A 20,041-nucleotide genomic window follows, 5' to 3' on the forward strand; every position below is an offset into this window, starting at 1 on the left:
TACATACAAATCCGGTGATGAATTTGTGATTAAAATAGTTTTTTTCGTGATGAGATCAAATAGCTGGGCATCATCTCCAAATCTGCATTGATCTTTAACGTAGGTAAATAATATTGGACTGTAACCACAAAATAAATAGTACTTCTAGTACTACTCACGTAGTAAAGCAACTTATGGAGAAAAGTCACGAGTACAACCGTCCTTTCTGCATGGCATTCGTAGATTACGAAAAGGCTTTCGACAGTGTCGGACATTGGGTTGTGTTTGACTCTCTCCATCGCTGCTCAGTTGATGCTCGCTATGTGGATGTGCTCCGGGAGCTATACAGCTCGGCAACAATGCAAGTCCGGCTTCATAGACTCAGTGATCCAATATCCATCCGTAGGGGGGTGCGCCAAGGAGATACCATTTCACCCAAACTTTTTACGACGGTACTAGAAGACGTCATAAAAACGCTTAAGTAAATGGGACAAAACTGGTATCAACATCCATGGTGTCTTCTTGTCGCACCTGAGGTTTGCCGACGATATTGTATTGTTTGCCGAGACCCTAGAGAGCTCCAAGGCATGGTCGAACACCTGTACCATGCCTCTTTGAAAATAGGTCTTAAGATGAATATGTCCAAGACTAAAGTAATGACGAACATCTCTGGTGATTCGGTCTCAACCATTATGGTGGGGAACGAAGAGCTAGAGTCTGTCAAGCATTATGTGTATCTTGGACATATTCTATCTTTTGACAAAACACAACAGGAGCAGGAGATCTCTAGGAGAACCCAGCTGGGTTGGGCAGCATTCACAACAAGTTGGCGGACATCCTCAAACCTGTTAACATTCCACAATGCCTGAAGACTCGCCTCTTTAACCAATGTGTCTTGCCCACCATGACCTACGGTGCCGAAATATGGACGCTCACTAAAAAGGCTGTGCATAAGATCCGAGTTGCACGGAGAGCCATGGAGCGCGCCATGCTCGGTATCAAGATTCAAGATCGGGTGAGGAATGCCGAGATCCGTCGTCGCACCAAGGTGCTAGACGTGGGTTTCGTCATTACCAAACTAAAATGGAGTTGGGCGGGACATGTTGCTAGGCAGAGTGATGGCAGATGGACTAAAATATTAACAGAATGGTGGCCGGTTACAGATGTAAGAAGCGCTTGGCATCCGTTAGCTCGTTGGGTGGACGACATCCGGAAAATTGAGGGTCACAACTGGATGAGACTAGCTCAGGACCGGGACAAGTGGCGTACTAGAAGAGAGGCCTATGCTCAGCAGTGAGCGATAAAGGGCTGATATGATGATGATGAAATAGTACTTATGAATATTGAATAGAAAGGACACTTCCTAAAAAACCAAAGCTAAACAGCAGCTCACGGACGAAACCTGTGTCCGTAACACATCTGCAATCTATCTCTAAGTATCGCTCTTGCGTACTGGCGCACCAGAGCCAGACATGGGGTCACGTACGAATTGTTTGGCATGATGCCAACGGCCGCTTTCTACCACCGCCGCGCTTACCGTCGGCTGCGTGCTCCTTCTCTCACCCCGGAGCCTGCACTGCACTGTGCGGTTTAAGAGGAGTTTCCTCCCGCGACCGACTGTGGAATGTTTCTTGCCGGTCCCATAGTGGATACCCCCCTCCAACTGAGGGGGTACTGAAATCTTCTCGAGGCTGAGGCGTAGGGTTAGAGCCGGCGTAGTTTTATTTGACGATCATAAACGCATTGTAATATGCCTACTTGGAAAATAAATATTTCATTTCAGCTCCCTGCCATTTTACTGAGGGTGTACAACATGGAATTCTTCAAAACAGGAGTATATTATACAGATTGCGAAAGGGCCAGCATCGTGCAAGTAATACTTCTGGAGTTGCAAGCATCCTTAGGCTATAGTGACTACTTACCACCAGACGAGCCGTTTGCTTGTTTTGCCACCATGTGGTATTATTCAAAAATCATAGGTTTTTTTTTTTTATGGGATAGGAGGCAAACGAGCAGACAGGTCGCCTGATGGTAAGCGATCACCGCCGCCCATGGAGACAGGTTTGGAGATTATCGAGGTTATAAAAAGAAACAATTTTACGGTTCAGTATATTATATTAGTAAAACACTGTAAATGATAGACAGATTGATAGCGAGATGCAAAACTTGCAAAATCTATGTGTTGAGTTTTTGGCGAATTAAGGCATGCATGACTTCATAACATGCATACAGTAACTGGTCGAAAACTAAAAGCAATTCCCGTGTAAGTAGTAGTAGTAGTAGTAGTAATACACTTTATTGTACAAAGATAAGAACACACACAGTAAAGAAAAAAAGAACACACACATCATTTGTACAAAGGCGAACTTATCCCATTAAGGGATTTCTTCCAGTTAACCTTAGAGCAGTTAAAGGAGAATTGGAGATGGTAGACGTTCCTAAGCTAAACCTATACCTAACCTACAAACTACAGCAATATAGACGTTATATCATATAAATAAATAAATAATAAGTAATAATATTAATAGTAAGTAATAATATTATAAATTAAACGATATTGAATAAGAGCAAGTGTTGGTTATGATATAGGGAAATCTAAATATATAAAAGAAGAAGCTGACTGACTGACTGACTGACTGACTGACTGACTGACTGACTGACTGACTGACTGACTGACTGACTGACTGACTGACATATCAACGCACAGCCGAAACCGCTGGTCCTAGAGATTTCAAATTTGGCACGTAGGTTCCCTATATAGTGTAGAGGAGCACTAAGAAAGGATTTTCCAAAATTCACCTCCTAAGGAGGTCAAATGGGGGTTCAAAGTTTGTATGGGGAAACAAGATTAGTTTGACTAATTTATTCGAAACTTCACAGGAAGATTCCTTAAGACATATGACTGAATACGTGTTTCAGGTTTTTTGAAAATTTAACCCCTAAAAGGGTGAAAAGGGGTGATAAAGTCAAAAAATCAATATGGGTATCGTTTTTATGGTTTATCGGGTCGCTGATCACGATAAATACAACGTTTTTAAAATCTAACGAGGCGGAAGTGAAATACCTTCTCCCCTGTAGTGGTGCAATGGGGTTTAAATATCAAAAAAATATATAAAAGAGGATATTGACTGACTGACCGACATATCAACGCACAGCCGAAACCGCTGGTCCTAGAGACGTCAAATTTGTCAAGTAGGTTCCTTATATAGTGTAGAGGAGCACTAAGAAAGAATTTTCCAAAATTCACTTCCTAAGGGGGTCAAATGGGGGTTCAATGTTTGTATGGGGAAACAAGGTTAGTTTGACTATTTTATTCGAAACTTCACAGGAAGATTCCTTAAGACATATGGCTGACTACGTGTTTCAGGTTTTTTGAAAATTTAACCCCTAAAAGGGTGAAAAGGGGGTGATAAAGTCAAAAAATCAATATGGGTATCGTTTTTATGGTTTATCGGGTCGCTGATCACGATAAACACAACGTTTTTAAAATCTAACGAGGCGGAAGTGAAATACCTTCTCCCCTGTTGTGGTGCAATGGGGTTTAAATATATAAAAGAAGATATTGACTGACTGATTGACATATCAACACACAGCCGAAACTGTTGGTCCTAGAGATTTCAAATTTGGCACAAAGGTTCCTTATATGGCGTAGAGGAGCACTAAGAAAGGATTTTTCAAAATTCTCCTCTTAAAAGGGTGAAATGGGGGTTCAAAGTTTGTATGGGGAAACAAGATTAGTTTGACTATTTTATTCGAAACTTCACAGGAGGATTTCTAAAGAAATTTGACCCCTAAAGGGGTGCAAAGGGGGTAAAGTCAAAAGCACAATATGGGTATCGTTTTTATGGTTTATCGGGTCGCTGATCACGATAAATACAACGATTTTAAAATTTAATGAGGTGGAAAAGAAATATTCTCCCCTGTTGTTGTGCAATGAGGTTAAAATATCCAAAATAGCCATAAGTATAGCTTTAGTTTTTATCTTTACTTCTGGTTCAAGAGATTTCAAATTAACACGGAAGTTCCTTAGAGGAGCACTAAGAAAGGATTTTTTATAGTTCACCTCCTAGCATGATAATTTGACAGGGGCAAGGACAGGGACAGGGACAGGGACAGGGACAGGGACAGGGACTGGGACAGGGACAGGGACAGGGACAGGGACAGGGACAGGGACAGGGACAGGGACAGGGACAGGGACTGGGACTGGGACTGGGACTGGGACAGGGACAGGGACAGGGACAGGGACAGGGACAGGGACAGGGACAGGGACAGGGACAGGGACAGGGACAGGGACAGGGACAGGGACAGGGACAGGGACTGGGACAGGGACAGGGACAGGGACAGGGACAGGGACAGGGACAGGGACAGGGACAGGGACTGGGACTGGGACTGGGACAGGGACAGGGACAGGGACAGGGACAGGGACAGGGACAGGGACGGAACGGGGACAGGGTTAGGGATAGGGATAGAAATAGGGGACGGGGACGGGGATAAAATGCAGGTGGCTCAGTGGGAAGGTATTAGTAAGTAGGCATCGGCGAGTATCCTGCATCCGTAATAACTATTACATTCAATGTGCTGTAAGAAGATCGTTGTTTGCTTGCCTTTTATATGTTTACGTTTGCAATAAGTATAAGCAAAATGGAAAAAATTGTAAGCGATAATGCAAGGAAGTACTTTCTACCCTACCGACCATAGCGTCGAGATACTGGCTATGTGGGTTGTATGAAGTTTCCCCAGTATAAATATTTAAATAGGTAAAATACATACATATTCGTACCTACTACCTACGCTGTGGTCGCTTTGTAATAATTCTACAATCATTGCAAGAATTTATTTTAAAGCAATAGTAATATGTGTAAGGTACAGTCAGCCAAAACCGGACCGTACAGCAAATAGATCAGTTACAATGGCCCTCCAGTCGAGAATTGCCCCGCTTTACCTTAATCGAAATAATCGCGGACATCTGTACCTACAAAGAAACCTACGGATCCAAATGAAAATCTTATTTTTTGTAAACGTTTCAATAAGAATACTTTTATTACGCGGGCGAAGCCGCGGGTAAAAGCTAGTGATTATATAAAAATAATGAAATTGTAAATGTAGGTATTATTTACGTGTAATATAAAAAAGTCAAACTTTCTTTGTCACTATGAAAATGACTTTGTTATTTTGCACTAAATTATTTATCTATAATAAAGTAAATTTTTATACCTATATTTTATTGTAAGTGAATTAAGAAAAATAAATTCAGCTCTTTCAGCGGTAATAACAAAGATGATTTGAGGCCTATTTAAAACATTGACCCGTAATAGCAATAAATTGATAATACAAAGGTAGGTAGGCATAATATTATGATAAAAAACTGTCCTTTTTCTAACCACATAAAGCCTGGAATCCCGCGGCATATCCACACTACTACGTGCAGGGCCGGATTAAGGGTAGAGCGAGTGGAGCGGCCGCTCTAGGCGCCACATGGTAGGGGGGCGCCAAAATCGAGAATGTGGAAAAATCCATACAAAAAAATTATACATTGCGCGGGCGCACACATATCACAAAATGGCGAGAGGAGTCTGGAATTAATAGAACTATTGAAAATCTAGATTTGTAATTCAGATTAAGTGGAAAGTTGCACCACATAGCCAACAAATACCAACATTCATAACGGCGCTATTGCTAGGGCACCGTAAAAGGAGGATTCTAGCCCTTGACGAACCGCATTATTTTGCGGCCCAGTGACAAAGCTACGTCGTTATCCAAATGCAAAAATATGAGTCTATCCGATAGTCCAAAGCGAAGTGCCTCATAAAGCCAAAGGCGTAAAACGTCTCAGAGAGGCGCAATGTTGTGAGTCACAGGAGATGAGCGAACTTCAAAGGACTAAGATCCCGAAGGGCACTTAGGAGGCAAAATACCAAAATGGGCATCCTGACGGTGACGATCGAGTTCGCAGTTAATGTCTTAATTATAACTCTTAGTACCTACAATAAAAATAATAGTGATGGCGAAATATAAGGCCTAAAAGTCGGGAACATAAGCGCCCTGTGAAGTCAAAATACCCCAAAATATGCCAAGAGACCGCAGCTCTGCAGTTAATCAAAGCTTGGAAGCTCGCTGCTTCCCCGCCAGCGGGCTGAGTCTTAATAAATTGCGACAATACAAAAAAAAAATAGCGCTCGCTTCACTCGCGCTTACTATTTATGTCAGTTCTCTTTTAGTTGCTTAGAAAAAATTCCGAGGTCGCAAATGCTCGCGTTTTCATTTCAAGTCTGCTTTCCTGACTTGGCCACTATAGTACTTTTGTTTTTTATTTTATGTACATGATATCCACTTTTAGTCCCATGTAACTATACTACTGTGCGACTGAGAAAGTTCAACCCTTGTCTCCTTTCGTACTCCGTATGATGAAATCCATAAATTCTGTATTGCGTTATTAATCTTTAAATTACGGCATTACTATGAGAAAGATTTCGCGCTCGCTACGCTCGCGATTTTTTTTTTATCTACATTGTAAAACTTCTTCCCAAGGGCGCCGAAACTTAAACTCGCTCTACCCTGATCGAGTGCACGGGCCGGCGCTGACTACGTGATCCACACGAGTGATGATGATGACCTCTCAGATGAGTTGAGAGTAGCGTTCGACATGTTACGATCTATTTTCGAGGATCTTTCTCAAGAGTGGCGACCCCGCCTTTATATGTCGAGAGCGCGAGGCACATGCTATATCGACTTAATACGTGAGTAACCCGCTTAAAATATTTTTAAATATGGTTTTGTATCTCTATGAATCTGGTCTTACTTCGGCATGGACCAATGTATGTCGTTTTAATAGAGACATAGTTATAAATCCTCTTTTACACACATCACATGAATATGGTCTTACATCACTATGGAGAAGAGTATGTAGTTTTAAATAAGTCTCAGTTCTAAATCGTTTTTTACACACGTCACACGAATGTGAACGTGTAGCTCTATGAGTCCGTGCATGTCGATTTAAAACAGCCTTAAACTTAAATCTTTTTTTACATACGTCACACGAATATGGTCTTAGATCACTATGTATCTTTGTATGTTTATTCAAATCAGAAACAGTATGAAATCGTTTTTTACAAACATCACAAGAATATGGCCTTATATCACTGTGTAACAGTAAATGTCGTTTTAAATAAGCGTCAGTGTTAAATCGTTTTTTACACACATCACACGAATATGATCTTAAATCGCCATGAATCAGAATATGTAGTTTTAAATAATCCTTAGTACTAAATCGTTTTTTACACACATCACACGAATATGAAGGCGCTCTATGAGTCAGTGTATGCCGATTTAAAACAGCCTTTAACTTAAATCGCTTTTTACATACGTCACAAGAATGTGGTCTTAGGTCACTATGTATCCTTGTATGACTATTAACTCCGGAAACAGTTTTGAATCGATTTTTACACACATCACAAGAATATGGCCTTATATCACTGTGAAACAGTATATGACGTTTTAAACAAGCGTCAGTTTTAAATCGTTTATTACACATATCACATGAATATGGCCTTATATTACTGTGAAACAGTATATGTCGTTTTAAATAAGCGTCAGTCTTAAACCATTTTTTACATACATCACATGAATATGGCCGTATGTCACTATGTATACTTGTATGTCTTTTAAAATCATAAACAGTTTTAAATCGGTTTTTACACACATCACAAGAATATGGCCTTATATCACTGTGAAACAGTACATGTCGTTTTAAATAAGCGTCAGTTTTAAACCGTTTTTTACACACATCACATGAATATGGTCGTTTGTCACTACATAAACTTGTATGTCTTTTAAAATCAGAAGGAGTTTTAAATCTTTTTTCGCATACGTGGCAAGAATATGAACTTATATTATAATGAACTCTTCTATGTTTATTCAATCGGAATCTACTTCGGAAACGCTCTGCACATATTTCGCAACAGTAAACATTTTCTCCTATGTTATCGCATTTAGAGTCCTTGGACTTTGACAGTCTTGAGTGTGTTTTGATATGAATTTGTAAAGTATTTTTTTGCTGAAATGATGCTCCGCATATGTCACACTCATACATATGAATCCTAGTATCTGATTCCTTGTCCGGACTCACGTCTTGTGAACGTCGTGTCGACGGCATGTGAACACCAATCATATGTTTTTTCAAATCCGATTTCAGTGCAAAACTATCTCCACAAAGATCACAAGTCGGTTTCCCATTGTCAACTCTAGTGTGTATATCCTCCACATCAACTTCCGTATCCGTGTGTTGCGTGTCGTTGGCGGCAAGAGCCTCTTGGTTTCGGAGCCGTTCGAGGCGCACGCGGCAGTCCTGGATCGCGTATTTTCGGCATAAAACCCGCTCCTGCTCTTGCTGGCACTGACCAGCAAATGCTAAAACATTTTAGACAGTATTAATAATGATAAAATATTACAGACATATTTTTACTGTAATCACGTTAGGTACTCTGCAAAACACCTACAATTTTTCCACAGTAAAATAAAATGTTTGCTCACTTTTCTTCAGTTATATTTTTAATTTAATTATTTTATGTTTCATATCCGTAAATCATTAAGAAGAGCTGCAGAAAGTATTGAAATGCACAGCCAATTTACATATGCCATTTTTAAACTATTACAGGCACACTACAAATTTCTATCATTTTTAATCCGGTCATCAACTAAATACACTCACCATTGCTTTGCCCTCCGCCTTCCTGCTCCGCTCTCGGTCTGTGTACATGATCCATGACATGTTTCACTAAATCCGACATTACACTGAATCTTTCACCACAGAGATCACATAATGGTTCTTTCTCTTCTGTGTAAAATTCATCTCTAAATGGCAATTTATCAGTATCGGACTCAGTGTCACTACTAGTTGTGCCTTGTCGCTTAGCGAGCACATCGATGTGTGGGATGCGTTCAAGTGTCACAGAGCAATCTCGAAGCGTACGGCCAATGCGACCTGCACAACAAACATTAAATTATGATCAATCTCTGTAGATATGATGCTAAATTTAAATCTTTCTTATCTACTCAAGGATTAAACATGTGGCATAATATAGAACTAGTACCAATATAGGGAGTGCATCATTACACAAGAATTCAGAACTTACCATGAACTACTAGAGTGACATCAGGGCGATATGGGCACTCCGCACCCAGCACAAGCTCATCTTTAACATCATGGTCCGTGTACAGGCCGGCCAGCATGGCTGCTTCGCTCACACACTCCCTGTCCGAGCAGGAGGCTGTCTGTGGGATCTGTGGCACGGACTCCGGCTGCATAACCTCATCCTTCACTCTACCGTCACACAAGCCATGTATCACATCACTCACAATATTTTCAAAGCATGAGGGATCCTTCTTTATTTCGTATTCACTCATTGTGTGTTGCAAACAATCTTCCTTTTCGTCACTGTCTGACTGATGTTCATTCTGTGGTTCTTCTTTGATGTGCACTGCTGAATAAAACGATTACGATTAGACTCAGAACAAATTTATTTGGCAACGATTTTAATAGCATGTACAAGAGTTAAGTAAACGCCATAATTACAAAGAAGATAGTTCTGTAAAAATTGCACCTGCGAGGCTGTTAGAATCACTGCCAATGTCGTGAAGCCAAATGCACGCGAGAAACACCCGGACACTCACCTCGCGCCGCGCCGGGCGGCCGCCGCTCGGGCTCCGCTTCTGGCTCAGCGGGCTCCTCCTTCAATCGCACAAACTCTGACACTTCAGTTACAAACTCCATTCTAGCAACTATTATATATTCTGTGATTCTAGTTCCATACAAGTAAATTTTTGATAGTTACACTATGTACCTATTACGATGATCTAAATAATATTAAGTACTTTATAGAAAACATTAGTGAATTAATAATGTTCACTTGTATAGTTTTTTTCTACATTTACTATCGTATTTTATACAAGATATCAATTTCTATTTACATTTTTCTACAACACAACATAACCTTAAACACAAAATATCAACTTAAAAATCGTAACAGACGGGCGTACCTGACGCAGCATTGGTCCGGTCACCAGAATATACGATGTGTTCAGAGGTCAGTACAGACCGGTACATACAAATCCGGTGATGAATTTGTGATTAAAATAGTTTTTTTCGTGATGAGATTAAATAGCTGGACATCATCTCCAAATCTGCATTGATCTTTACATAGGTAAATAATATTGGACTGTAACCACAAAATAAATAGTACTTCTAGTACCACTCACGTAGTAAAGCAACTTATGGAGAAAAAGCACGAGTACAACCGTCCTTTGTGCATGGCATTCGTAAATTACGAAAAGGCTTTCGACAGTGTCGGACATTGGGTTGTGTTTGACTCTCTCCATCGCTGCTCAGTTGATGCTCGCTATGTGGATGTGCTCCGGGAGCTATACAGCTCGGCAACAATGCAAGTCCGGCTTCATAGACTCAGTGATCCAATATCCATCCGTAGGGGGGTGCGCCAAGGAGATACCATTTCACCCAAACTTTTTACGACGGTACTAGAAGTCGTCATAAAAACGCTTAAATGGGACAAAACTGGTATCAACATCCATGGTGTCTTCTTGTCGCACCTGAGGTTTGCCGACGATATTGTATTGTTCGCCGAGACCCTAGAAGAGCTCCAAGGCATGGTCGAACACCTGTACCATGCTTCTTTGAAAATAGGTCTTAAGATGAATATGTCCAAGACTAAAGTAATGACGAACATCTCTGGTGATTCGGTCTCAACCATTATGGTGGGGAACGAAGAGCTAGAGTCTGTCAAGCATTACGTGTATCTTGGACATAACACAACAGGAGCAGGAGATCTCTAGGAGAACCCAGCTGGGTTGGGCGGCATTCAACAAGTTGGCGGACATCCTCAAACCTGTTAACATTCCACAATGCCTGAAGACTCGCCTCTTTAACCAATGTGTCTTGCCCACCATGACCTACGGTGCCGAAATATGGACGCTCACTAAAAAGGCTGTGCATAAGATCCGAGTTGCACAGAGAGCCATGGAGCGCGCCATGCTCGGTATCAAGATTCAAGATCGGGAGAGGAATGCCGAGATCCGTCGTCGCACCAAGGTGCTAGACGTAGGTTTCGTCATTACCAAACTAAAATGGAGTTGGGCGGGACATGTTGCTAGGCAGAGTGATGGCAGATGGACTAAAATGTTAACAGAATGGTGGCCGCTCACAGATGTAAGAAGTTCTTGGCATCCGTTAGCTCGTTGGGTGGACGACATCCGGAAAATTGAGGGTGACAACTGGATGAGACTAGCTCAGGACCGGGACAAGTGGCGTACTAGAAGAGAGGCCTATGCTCAGCAGTGGACGATAAAGGGCTGATATGATGATGATGAAATAGTACTTATGAATAGAAAGGACACTTCCTAAAAAACCAAAGCTAAACAGCAGCTCACGGACGAAACCTGTGTCCGTAACACATCTGCAATCTATCTCTAAGTATCGCTCTTGCGTACTGGCGCACCAGAGCCAGACATGGGGTCACGTACGAATTGTTTGGCATGATGCCAACGGCCGCTTTCTACCACCGCCGCGCTTACCGTCGGCTGCGTGCTCCTTCTCTCACCCCGGAGCCTGCACTGCACTGTGCGGTTTAAGAGGAGTTTCCTCCCGCGACCGACTGTGGAATGTTTCTTGCCGATCCCTTAGTGGATACCCCCCTCCAACTGAGGGGGGACTAAAATCTTCTCGAGGCTGAGGCGTAGGGTTAGAGCCGGCGTAGTTTTATTTGACGATCATAAGCGCATTGTAATATGCCTACTTGGAAAATAAATATTTCATTTCAGTTCAATTAATTTCAGCTCCCTGCCATTTTACTGAGGGTGTACAACATGGAATTCTTCAAAACAGGAGTATATTATACAGATTGCGAAAGGGCCAGCATCGTGGAAGTAATACTTCTGGAGTTGCAAGCATCCTTAGGCTACGGTGACTACTTACCACCAGACGAGCCGTTTGCTTGTTTTGCCACCATGTGGTATTATTCAAAAATCATAGGTTTGGAGACATAGCTGGGCACCGTTAATCAAATAGTTAACTTCGATAATCGCTAATCCGTTAATATAAAAGTTAACTTCGTTAATCGTTAAAGCGATACATTTCTACAAATTTAACGGAAGTTAAAGTTAATCGATAAGCCGTTAATCTTGATAAAAAAAATATTTTACTGTAGTGTGCGTAAGTTTATATGTTACTGTAAAAGCCCGAAGTTCGCCAAAATCTCTTAAAAATCCCAGCTGCCAATTGGTAAAAGCGAAATGTTAATAAAATATTCTCTATGGACTTACACCGACGTTGGTTCGGTAAATCCTAGGTTTTAAATTGGTGACCTGTAGATATTGGGTCATTCATGCGGTCGTAGTCATGGTGCGTAGGTTCCTCGGATTGAGACACTTCTAATCGAAGTTGTGATCCACGGTAACTTGCTAGATAGCGCGGCCCGCCGAACCCTGGCTTGATGCGTCGGTTGCGCGATTTGTGTACGCCTTGATGATTTACATTCTATTTCCCAGTTAGTGATGGGTGCAGTAGGACTAATAAACTTTAGCAGGTGTCCAACAAGTGACCGAAAAGGCACCAATTGGTCTGTAGACTGTGAATTTACGAGAAAATCCAAGATTTCGCCGTACTCCGGCCTTTTACAGTAGCGATCAGAGCAAGTTTTACTCGGCACGCGCGAAACTGGATTAACGATTAACGGACTCGAAGAAATTTAACGGAAGTTAACGAATCCGTTAACATTTTTTAAAGTTAACTTAAAAGTTAATCCGTTAACCAAAATGTTAACTTCGTTAATTAACGATTAACGGATTAACGAGTTAATGCCCAGCTATGTTTGGAGATTATGGGGGTTATAAAAAGAAACAATTTTACGGTTCAGTATATTATATTAGTAAAACACTGTAAATGATAGACAGATTGATAGCGAGATGCAAAACTTGCAAAATCTATGTGTTGAGTTTTTGGTGAATTAAGGCATGCATGACTTCATAACATGCATACAGTAACTGGTCGAAAACTAAAAGCAATTCCCGTGTAAGTAATACTTAATATTTATAAATTAAACGATACTGAATAAGAGCAAGTGTTGGTTATGATATAGGGAAATAGGAATGATTATATAAAAATAATGAAATTAGAGTTTTGAACGATTCACGGTTATTTTCATTAGACTTATATTGACCGGGATTTAGACCGTGATTACCTTTTTGATTTTTGTCGAGCTCCCGATATTTCGACGCAGTTGCATGTATCATGATCACGGAAAACTGACGAAGGCGGGTGGATGTTAAAGTTGCATAGACAGCGCGCGATCTACCCTCCTTCGCGCGCGTCGGCTGCGTTCACTTTCAGCGTTACCACTGGTCGCATTCACACTCGATGGTCTGTCCAAACACACTACACTCACAGTGTCACTACGTTTGTTCAATTCTGACTTCACCGGTTTTTTACACAAACAAATCACTGGATTCCATACATTAGATAGTTTTGAAGCCATCCTCACGATTGAAATTTTTATATTTGTGAATCTCAATGGCTTCTCTTACCAATCTCGGTATGTAGTGGCGTTCCGTCGAAATTACCTTAGGACTATGCAGCTCGATCCAATGATTTGCACCCGACTCAATGAGATGTTGAGCAATAGCAGACTTGCACGGACGCACTTGCTTGACTTGGACGGTCTAAATCCCGGTCAATATAAGTCTAATAATGAAATTGTAAATGTAGGTATTATTTACGTGTAATATAAAAAAGTCAAACTTTCTTTGTCAATAAGAAAATGACTTTGTTATTTTGCACTAAATTATTTATCTATAATAAAGTGAATTTTTATACGTATTATTATTTTATTGTAAGTGAATTAAGAAAAATAAATTCAGCACTTTCAGCGGTAATAACAAAGATGATTTGAGGTCTATTTAAAACATTGACCGGTAATAGCCATAAATTGATAATACAAAGGTAGGTAGGCATAATATTATGATAAAAAACTGTCCTTTTTCTAACCACATAAAGCCTGGAATCCCGCGGCATATCCACACTAGGTGATCCATACGAGTGATGACCTCTCCTCTCAGATGAGTTGAGAGTAGCGTTCGACATGTTACGATCTATTTTCGAGGATCTTTCTCAAGAGTAGCGACCCCGCCTTTATATGTCGAGAGCGCGAGGCACATGCTATATCGACTTAATACGTGAGTAACCCGCTTAAAATATTTTTAAATATGGTTTTGTATCTCTATGAATCTGGTCTTACTTCGGCATGGACCAATGTATGTCGTTTTAATAGAGACATAGTTATAAATCCTCTTTTACACACATCACATGAATATGGTCTTACATCACTATGGAGAAGAGTATGTAGTTTTAAATAAGTCTCAGTTCTAAATCGTTTTTTACACACGTCACACGAATGTGAACGTGTAGCTCTATGAGTCCGTGCATGTCGATTTAAAACAGCCTTAAACTTAAATCTTTTTTTACATACGTCACACGAATATGGTCTTAGATCACTATGTATCTTTGTATGTTTATTCAAGTCAGAAGTAGTATGAAATGGTTTTTTACAAACATCACAAGAATATGGCCTTGTATCACTGTGTAATAGTATATGTCGTTTTAAATAAACGTGAGTGTTAAAGCGTTTTTTACACACATCACACGAATATGATCTTAAATCGCCATGAATCAGAATATGTAGTTTTAAATAATCCTTAGTACTAAATCGTTTTTTACACACACCACACGAATGTGAAGGTGCTCTATGAGTCAGTGTATGTCGATTTAAAACAGCCTTTAACTTAAATCGCTTTTTACATACGTCACAAGAATGTGGTCTTAGGTCACTATGTGTCCTTGTATGACTATTAACTTCGGAAACAGTTTTGAATCGGTTTTTACACACATCACAAGAATATGGCCTTATATCACTGTGAAACAGTATATGACGTTTTAAACAAGCGTCAGTTTTAAATCGTTTATTACACATATCACATGAATATGGTCGTTTGTCACTACATAAACTTGTATGTCTTTTAAAATCAGAAGGAATTTTAAATCTTTTTTCGCATACGTGGCAAGAATATGAACTTATATTATAATGAACTCTTCTATGTTTATTCAATCGGAATCTACTTCGGAAACTCTCTGCACATATTTCGCAACTGTAAGATTTTTCTCCTATGTTATCGCATTTAGAGTCCTTGGACTTTGACTGTGTTGAGTGTGTTAGAATATGAATTTGTAAAGTATTTTTTTGCTGAAATGTTTCACCGCAAATATCACACTCATACATATGAATCCTATTATCTGATTCCTTGTTCAGACTAAGGTCTTGTGAACGTCGTGTGGTCGGCATGTGAACATCAATCATGATATGTTTTTTCAAATCCGATTTCAGTGCAAAACTATCTCCACAAAGATCACAAGTAGGTTTCCCATTGTCAACTCTAGTGTGTATATCCTCCGCATCAATTTCCGTATGCGTGTGTTGCGTGTCGTTGGTGGCAAGAGCCTCGTGGTGTCGGAGCCGTTCGAGGCGCACGCGGCAGTCCTGGATCGCGTATCTTCGGCACAAAGCCCGCTCCTGCTCTTGCTGGCACTGACCAGCAAATGCTAAAACATTTTAGACAGTATTAATAATGATAAAATATCACAAACATATTTTTACTGTAATCACATTAGGTACTCTGCAAAACACCTACAATTTTTTCACAGTAAAATAAAGTGTTTCCTCACTTTCCTTCAGTTATATTTTTAATTTAATTATTTTATGTTTCATATCCGTAAATCATTAAGAAAAGCTGCAGAAAGTATTCAAACGCACAGCCAATTTATATATGCCATTTTAAAAATGATTACAGGCACAACACAATACAAATTTCTATCATTTTTAGGGTTCCATAGTCAACTAGGAACCCTTATAGTTTCGCCATGTCTGTCTGTCCGTCCGTCCGTCCGTCCGTCCGCGGATAATCTCAGTGACCGTTAGCAGAAAGCTGAAATTTAGTACCAATATGTATATCAATCACGCCGACAAAGTGCAAAAATAAAAAATGGAAAAAAGTATTTTATTAGGGTACGGCCCCCTACATGTAAAGTGGGGACTGATATTTTTTTTCATTCCAACCCCAACGTGTGATATATTGTTGGATCGGTATTTAAAAATGAATAAGGGTTTACTAAGATCGTTTTTTGCTAATATTAATATTTTCGGAAATAATCGCTCCTAAAGGAAAAAAAGTGCGTCCCCCCCCCCCCCCCCCCTCTAACTTTTGAACCATATGTTTAAAAAATATGAAAAAAATCACAAAAGTAGAACTTTATAAAGACTTTCTAGGAAAATTGTTTTGAACTTGATAGGTTAAGTAGTTTTTGAGAAAAATACGGAAAACTACGGAACCCTACACTGAGCGTGGCCCGACACGCTCTTGGCCGGTTTTAATTCGGTCATCAACTAAATACACTGACTAGTGCTAGTTGTGACCAGTGCTAGTTTTCTTGGGATTAAAATAGACTCTCACTTAAATTGGAAGACTCATATTGAACATATAAATAATAAGATATCCAGTAGTTGCTATGCCTTATCTCTACTTGCTCAAACATGTTGAGAAAATATTGTACTAAATGCTTACTATGGAAATGTCTATCCCTTACTTACATGCAGAGTTATCTACTGGGGTAATTCTGTAGATGTACATAAAACATTCAAATTACAGAAAAAATGCTTAAGAACTGTATATCGTATGTACACAGAAGATTCACTTCGTGACGTATTTAAAGAAAAACGTATTTTGACATTAGCAAGTATTTGTGTCTTAGAGCTATGTATGTTTATAAAGAGTCAAACTGCATATTTTGTTAAAAAGTCATCATTAAAAAATAATATAAGAGACCAATATTGTGTTTTATTTTTCGTTCTAGGTTCCTGACCTATCCTTCCAAAAATTAAATCAAAAATCACCGAACACTCGTTTAAAAAAAAAAGTCAAAAGTCACCACGACATTGGCAGAATCCACCTGGCTCAAAATATCAAGGAGTAAAATTTCCAGTGTGGCATTACCAGCTTTTTTGTCGTCAGCTCATAGCTCGTCCAGTCTCATAGGAAAAATCCTACGAACAAACTGTGAGGCTGCGGGCTTGGCTGACGCCAAAAATGCTTGGTCAATTGCTTGCCCCGGTCAAAATTTTCCCGAATATCCAAATTCTCAAAGGAGCTGGGACGACATTATATGTAAATTGACCGTTAGTTCCCTCCTAGCCCAATCCGACACTGAGGGACGAGCCAGACTCCTAGCAGCTGGAACCAGCGAAGCAGGGTTCTGGCTCCATGCACACCCTTCCCCAAATTTGGGCACATTTTTAACCCCCGATACTCTTCGTATTTCAGTTTCTCTTCGTCTTGGGGTCCCGGGGTATAGGTTGACCGACTTGGGCACCACGGCCTTTCCTGCCAACGAAGCGCTGGCCGCTTCTCGAGGCATGCTGCCCTCAACGACGTGATCCGCCGGTCTCTTGCGTCAGTCAATGTGCCGGCCCTTTTAGAGCCGACCGGCATATCTAGGACGGACGGTAAGAGACCGGATGGGATGTCGTTGGTTCCGTGGAATATGGGACGGGTGCTGGTTTGGGACGCAACTTGCGTTGACACACTGGCCCCGTCTCATCTCCACCGAACCTCTGTGAGGGCAGCGGCAGCAGCAGAGGCGGCCGAGAAAATAAAGGTAGGAAAATACAGCGGTCTCGGCGCCGAATATATTTTTATTCCATTCGGCGTCGAGACCCTTGGTCCGTGGGGCCCTGGCGCTCTGAGTCTCTTCAAGGACTTATCGAAGAGACTAAGAGACGCCAACGGCGACCGAAGAGCTGGCAGCTTCCTCGCTCAGCGTATTAGCTTGACAATCCAGCGAGGAAATGCTGACAGCGTCTTCGGTACTATGCCACAGGGGCCGTTTTTAGATTTACTTTAGTTTAATTTTAGATTTATTTAGTTTAATTTAATTTTAATTTTATTTTAAGTTTAATTTTAGATTTAATAGTTTAGTTTTATTGTAAGGTAATTTTATGTTTTACAAACACATGTATAACAGGAGTAAAAGCCATGATAGAGAAAAAAAAAAGAAAGAGACCAATACAAATATGACCTATATCTTCCACGGGTTAACAACTCTATGAACAAAAAGAGCATGTTTATTATGGCTATCCGTATTTTCCACCATTTTCCTCTCAATATCAAAGCGCTAGACGGAATTATGTTTAAATGTAAGCTCAAGAGTTGGCTGATTGAGCAAGTGTTTTATGACACAAAATAATTTTTTGCTAGTTAATAAGACACCTATGTAATGTTAGATAATAAGCTTAGTTATAAAATGGGTAGGTTACCTACCATAATTGTACGCCCTAGCAGGCAACTGTTGATACTTCTTGTATAAAAAAAGCACCTATGCATGTACACAGTTATACAATAAAATTCTATTCTATTCTATTCACTCACCATTGCCCTGCGCACCGCCTTCCTGTTCCATGCTCGGAAGTCTGTGGATATGATCTATGACATGTTTCACTAAATCTGATTTTACACTGTGTCTCTCACCACAAATATCACATAATGGTTCTTTCTCTTCAGTGTGAAATTCACCTCTAAATGTAAATTTATCAGTATCGGACTCAGTGTCACTACTAGTTGTGCCTTGTCGCTTAGCGAGCACATCAATGTGTGGGATGCGTTCAAGTGTCACAGAGCAATCTCGAAGCGTATGGCCAATGCGACCTGCACAACAAACATCAAATTACGGTCAATCTCTGTAGATATGATGCTAAATTTAAATCTTTCTTATTTACTCAAGGATTAAACATTTGGCATAATATAGAACTAGTACCAATATAGGGAGTGCATCATTACACAAGAATTCAGAACTTACCATGAACTACTAGAGTGACATCAGGGCGATATGGGCACTCCGCACCCAGCACAAGCTCATCTTTAACATCATGGTCCGTGTACAGGCCGGCCAGCATGGCTGCTTCGCTCACACGCTCCATGTTCGAGTAGGAGGCTGTCTGTGGGATCTGTGGCACAGACTCCGGCTGCATAACCTCATCCTTCACTCTACCGTCACACAAGCCATGTATCACATCGCTCACAATATTTTCAAAGCATGAGGGATCTTCCTTTATTTCGTATTCACTCGTTGTGTGTTGCAAACAATCTTCTATTTCGTCACTATCTGACTGATGTTCATTCTGTGGTTCTTCTTTGATGTGCACTGCTAAGTAAAACGATTAAGATTAGACTCAGAACAAATTTACTTGGCAACGATTTTAATAGCATATACAAGAGTTAAGTAAACGCCATAATTACAATGAAGATAGTTTTGTAAAAAGTACACCGGCGAGGCTGTTAGAATCACTGCCAATGTCGTGAAGCCAAATGCACGCGAGAAACACCCGGACACTCACCTCGCGCCGCGCCGGGCGGCCGCCGCTCGGGCTCCGCTTCTGGCTCAGCGGGCTCCTCCTTCAATCGCACAAACTCTGACACTTCAGTTACAAACTCCATTCTAGTTCCATACAAGCCAATTTTTGATAGTTTCACTATGTAAGTAGGTAAATATGTACCTTAATAGGAATCGATGATCAAAATAATATTAAGCACTTTATAGAAAACATTAATAGTGAATTAATAATGCTCACTTGTATAGTTTTTTTCTACATTTCTATCGTATTTTATTCAAGATATCAACTTCTATTTACATTTTTCTACAAATACAACATAACCTCAAACACAAAATGTCAACTTAAAAATCGTAACAGACGGACGTACTTGACTGCAGCATTGGTCCGATCACCACAACATACCAGATGTGTTCAGAGATCTCTGCACATACCCGTCTGTACTGTACCCGGTGATGAATAATTTGTGATTAAGGCTCCCCACAGACAGTCTTAAAAATTCATAATCTTAAAAAAAACTTGTATGCAATCTGACAGTTCAAACTGACACTGACAAGACACTGACA

At 40.4% G+C, this 20,041-nt stretch overlaps 2 protein-coding genes across 2 annotated transcripts; both read right to left on the reverse strand.

The window, feature by feature from the left end:
• Window positions 1–6,858: 6,858 nt before the first annotated feature.
• LOC125238528 (zinc finger protein draculin-like) lies at window positions 6,859–9,914 on the reverse strand. Its single transcript, XM_048145862.1, has 5 exons — window positions 9,649–9,914; window positions 9,111–9,455; window positions 8,687–8,959; window positions 7,036–8,385; window positions 6,859–6,866 (listed from the first exon to the last, which is right to left on the reverse strand). Exons 1-5 carry the CDS (start codon window positions 9,746–9,748, stop codon window positions 6,859–6,861), a joined length of 2,076 nt encoding a protein of 691 aa, XP_048001819.1. The 5' UTR covers window positions 9,749–9,914.
• An 847-nt stretch (window positions 9,915–10,761) lies between these two features.
• LOC125238529 (zinc finger protein 271-like) lies at window positions 10,762–19,775 on the reverse strand. The gene is made up of 5 exons (XM_048145863.1): window positions 19,482–19,775; window positions 18,944–19,291; window positions 18,517–18,792; window positions 15,017–15,637; window positions 10,762–10,877 (listed from the first exon to the last, which is right to left on the reverse strand). The coding sequence occupies exons 1-5, from the start codon at window positions 19,579–19,581 to the stop codon at window positions 10,762–10,764; spliced, it is 1,461 nt and encodes a 486-aa protein (XP_048001820.1). The 5' UTR covers window positions 19,582–19,775.
• Window positions 19,776–20,041: the final 266 nt, after the last annotated feature.

This window comes from Leguminivora glycinivorella, chromosome 24, assembly GCF_023078275.1.
Source record: "Leguminivora glycinivorella isolate SPB_JAAS2020 chromosome 24, LegGlyc_1.1, whole genome shotgun sequence".
NCBI classification, from domain to species: domain Eukaryota; kingdom Metazoa; phylum Arthropoda; class Insecta; order Lepidoptera; family Tortricidae; genus Leguminivora; species Leguminivora glycinivorella.

Coding starts and splice junctions, on each gene's coding strand:
- LOC125238528 (XM_048145862.1), bottom strand. CDS start 9,748: ATGGAGTTTGTAACTGAAGTGTCAGAGTTTGTGCGATTGAAGGAGGAG. Junction 8,960..9,110: donor TGTCACTCTAGTAGTTCATG/GTAAGTTCTGAA, acceptor TTTGTTGTGCAG/GTCGCATTGGCCGTACGCTT. Junction 8,386..8,686: donor AGGCGGAGGGCAAAGCAATG/GTGAGTGTATTT, acceptor AAAATGTTTTAG/CATTTGCTGGTCAGTGCCAG.
- LOC125238529 (XM_048145863.1), bottom strand. CDS start 19,581: ATGGAGTTTGTAACTGAAGTGTCAGAGTTTGTGCGATTGAAGGAGGAG. Junction 19,292..19,481: donor GCCGCCCGGCGCGGCGCGAG/GTGAGTGTCCGG, acceptor CGTTTTACTTAG/CAGTGCACATCAAAGAAGAA. Junction 18,793..18,943: donor TGTCACTCTAGTAGTTCATG/GTAAGTTCTGAA, acceptor TTTGTTGTGCAG/GTCGCATTGGCCATACGCTT.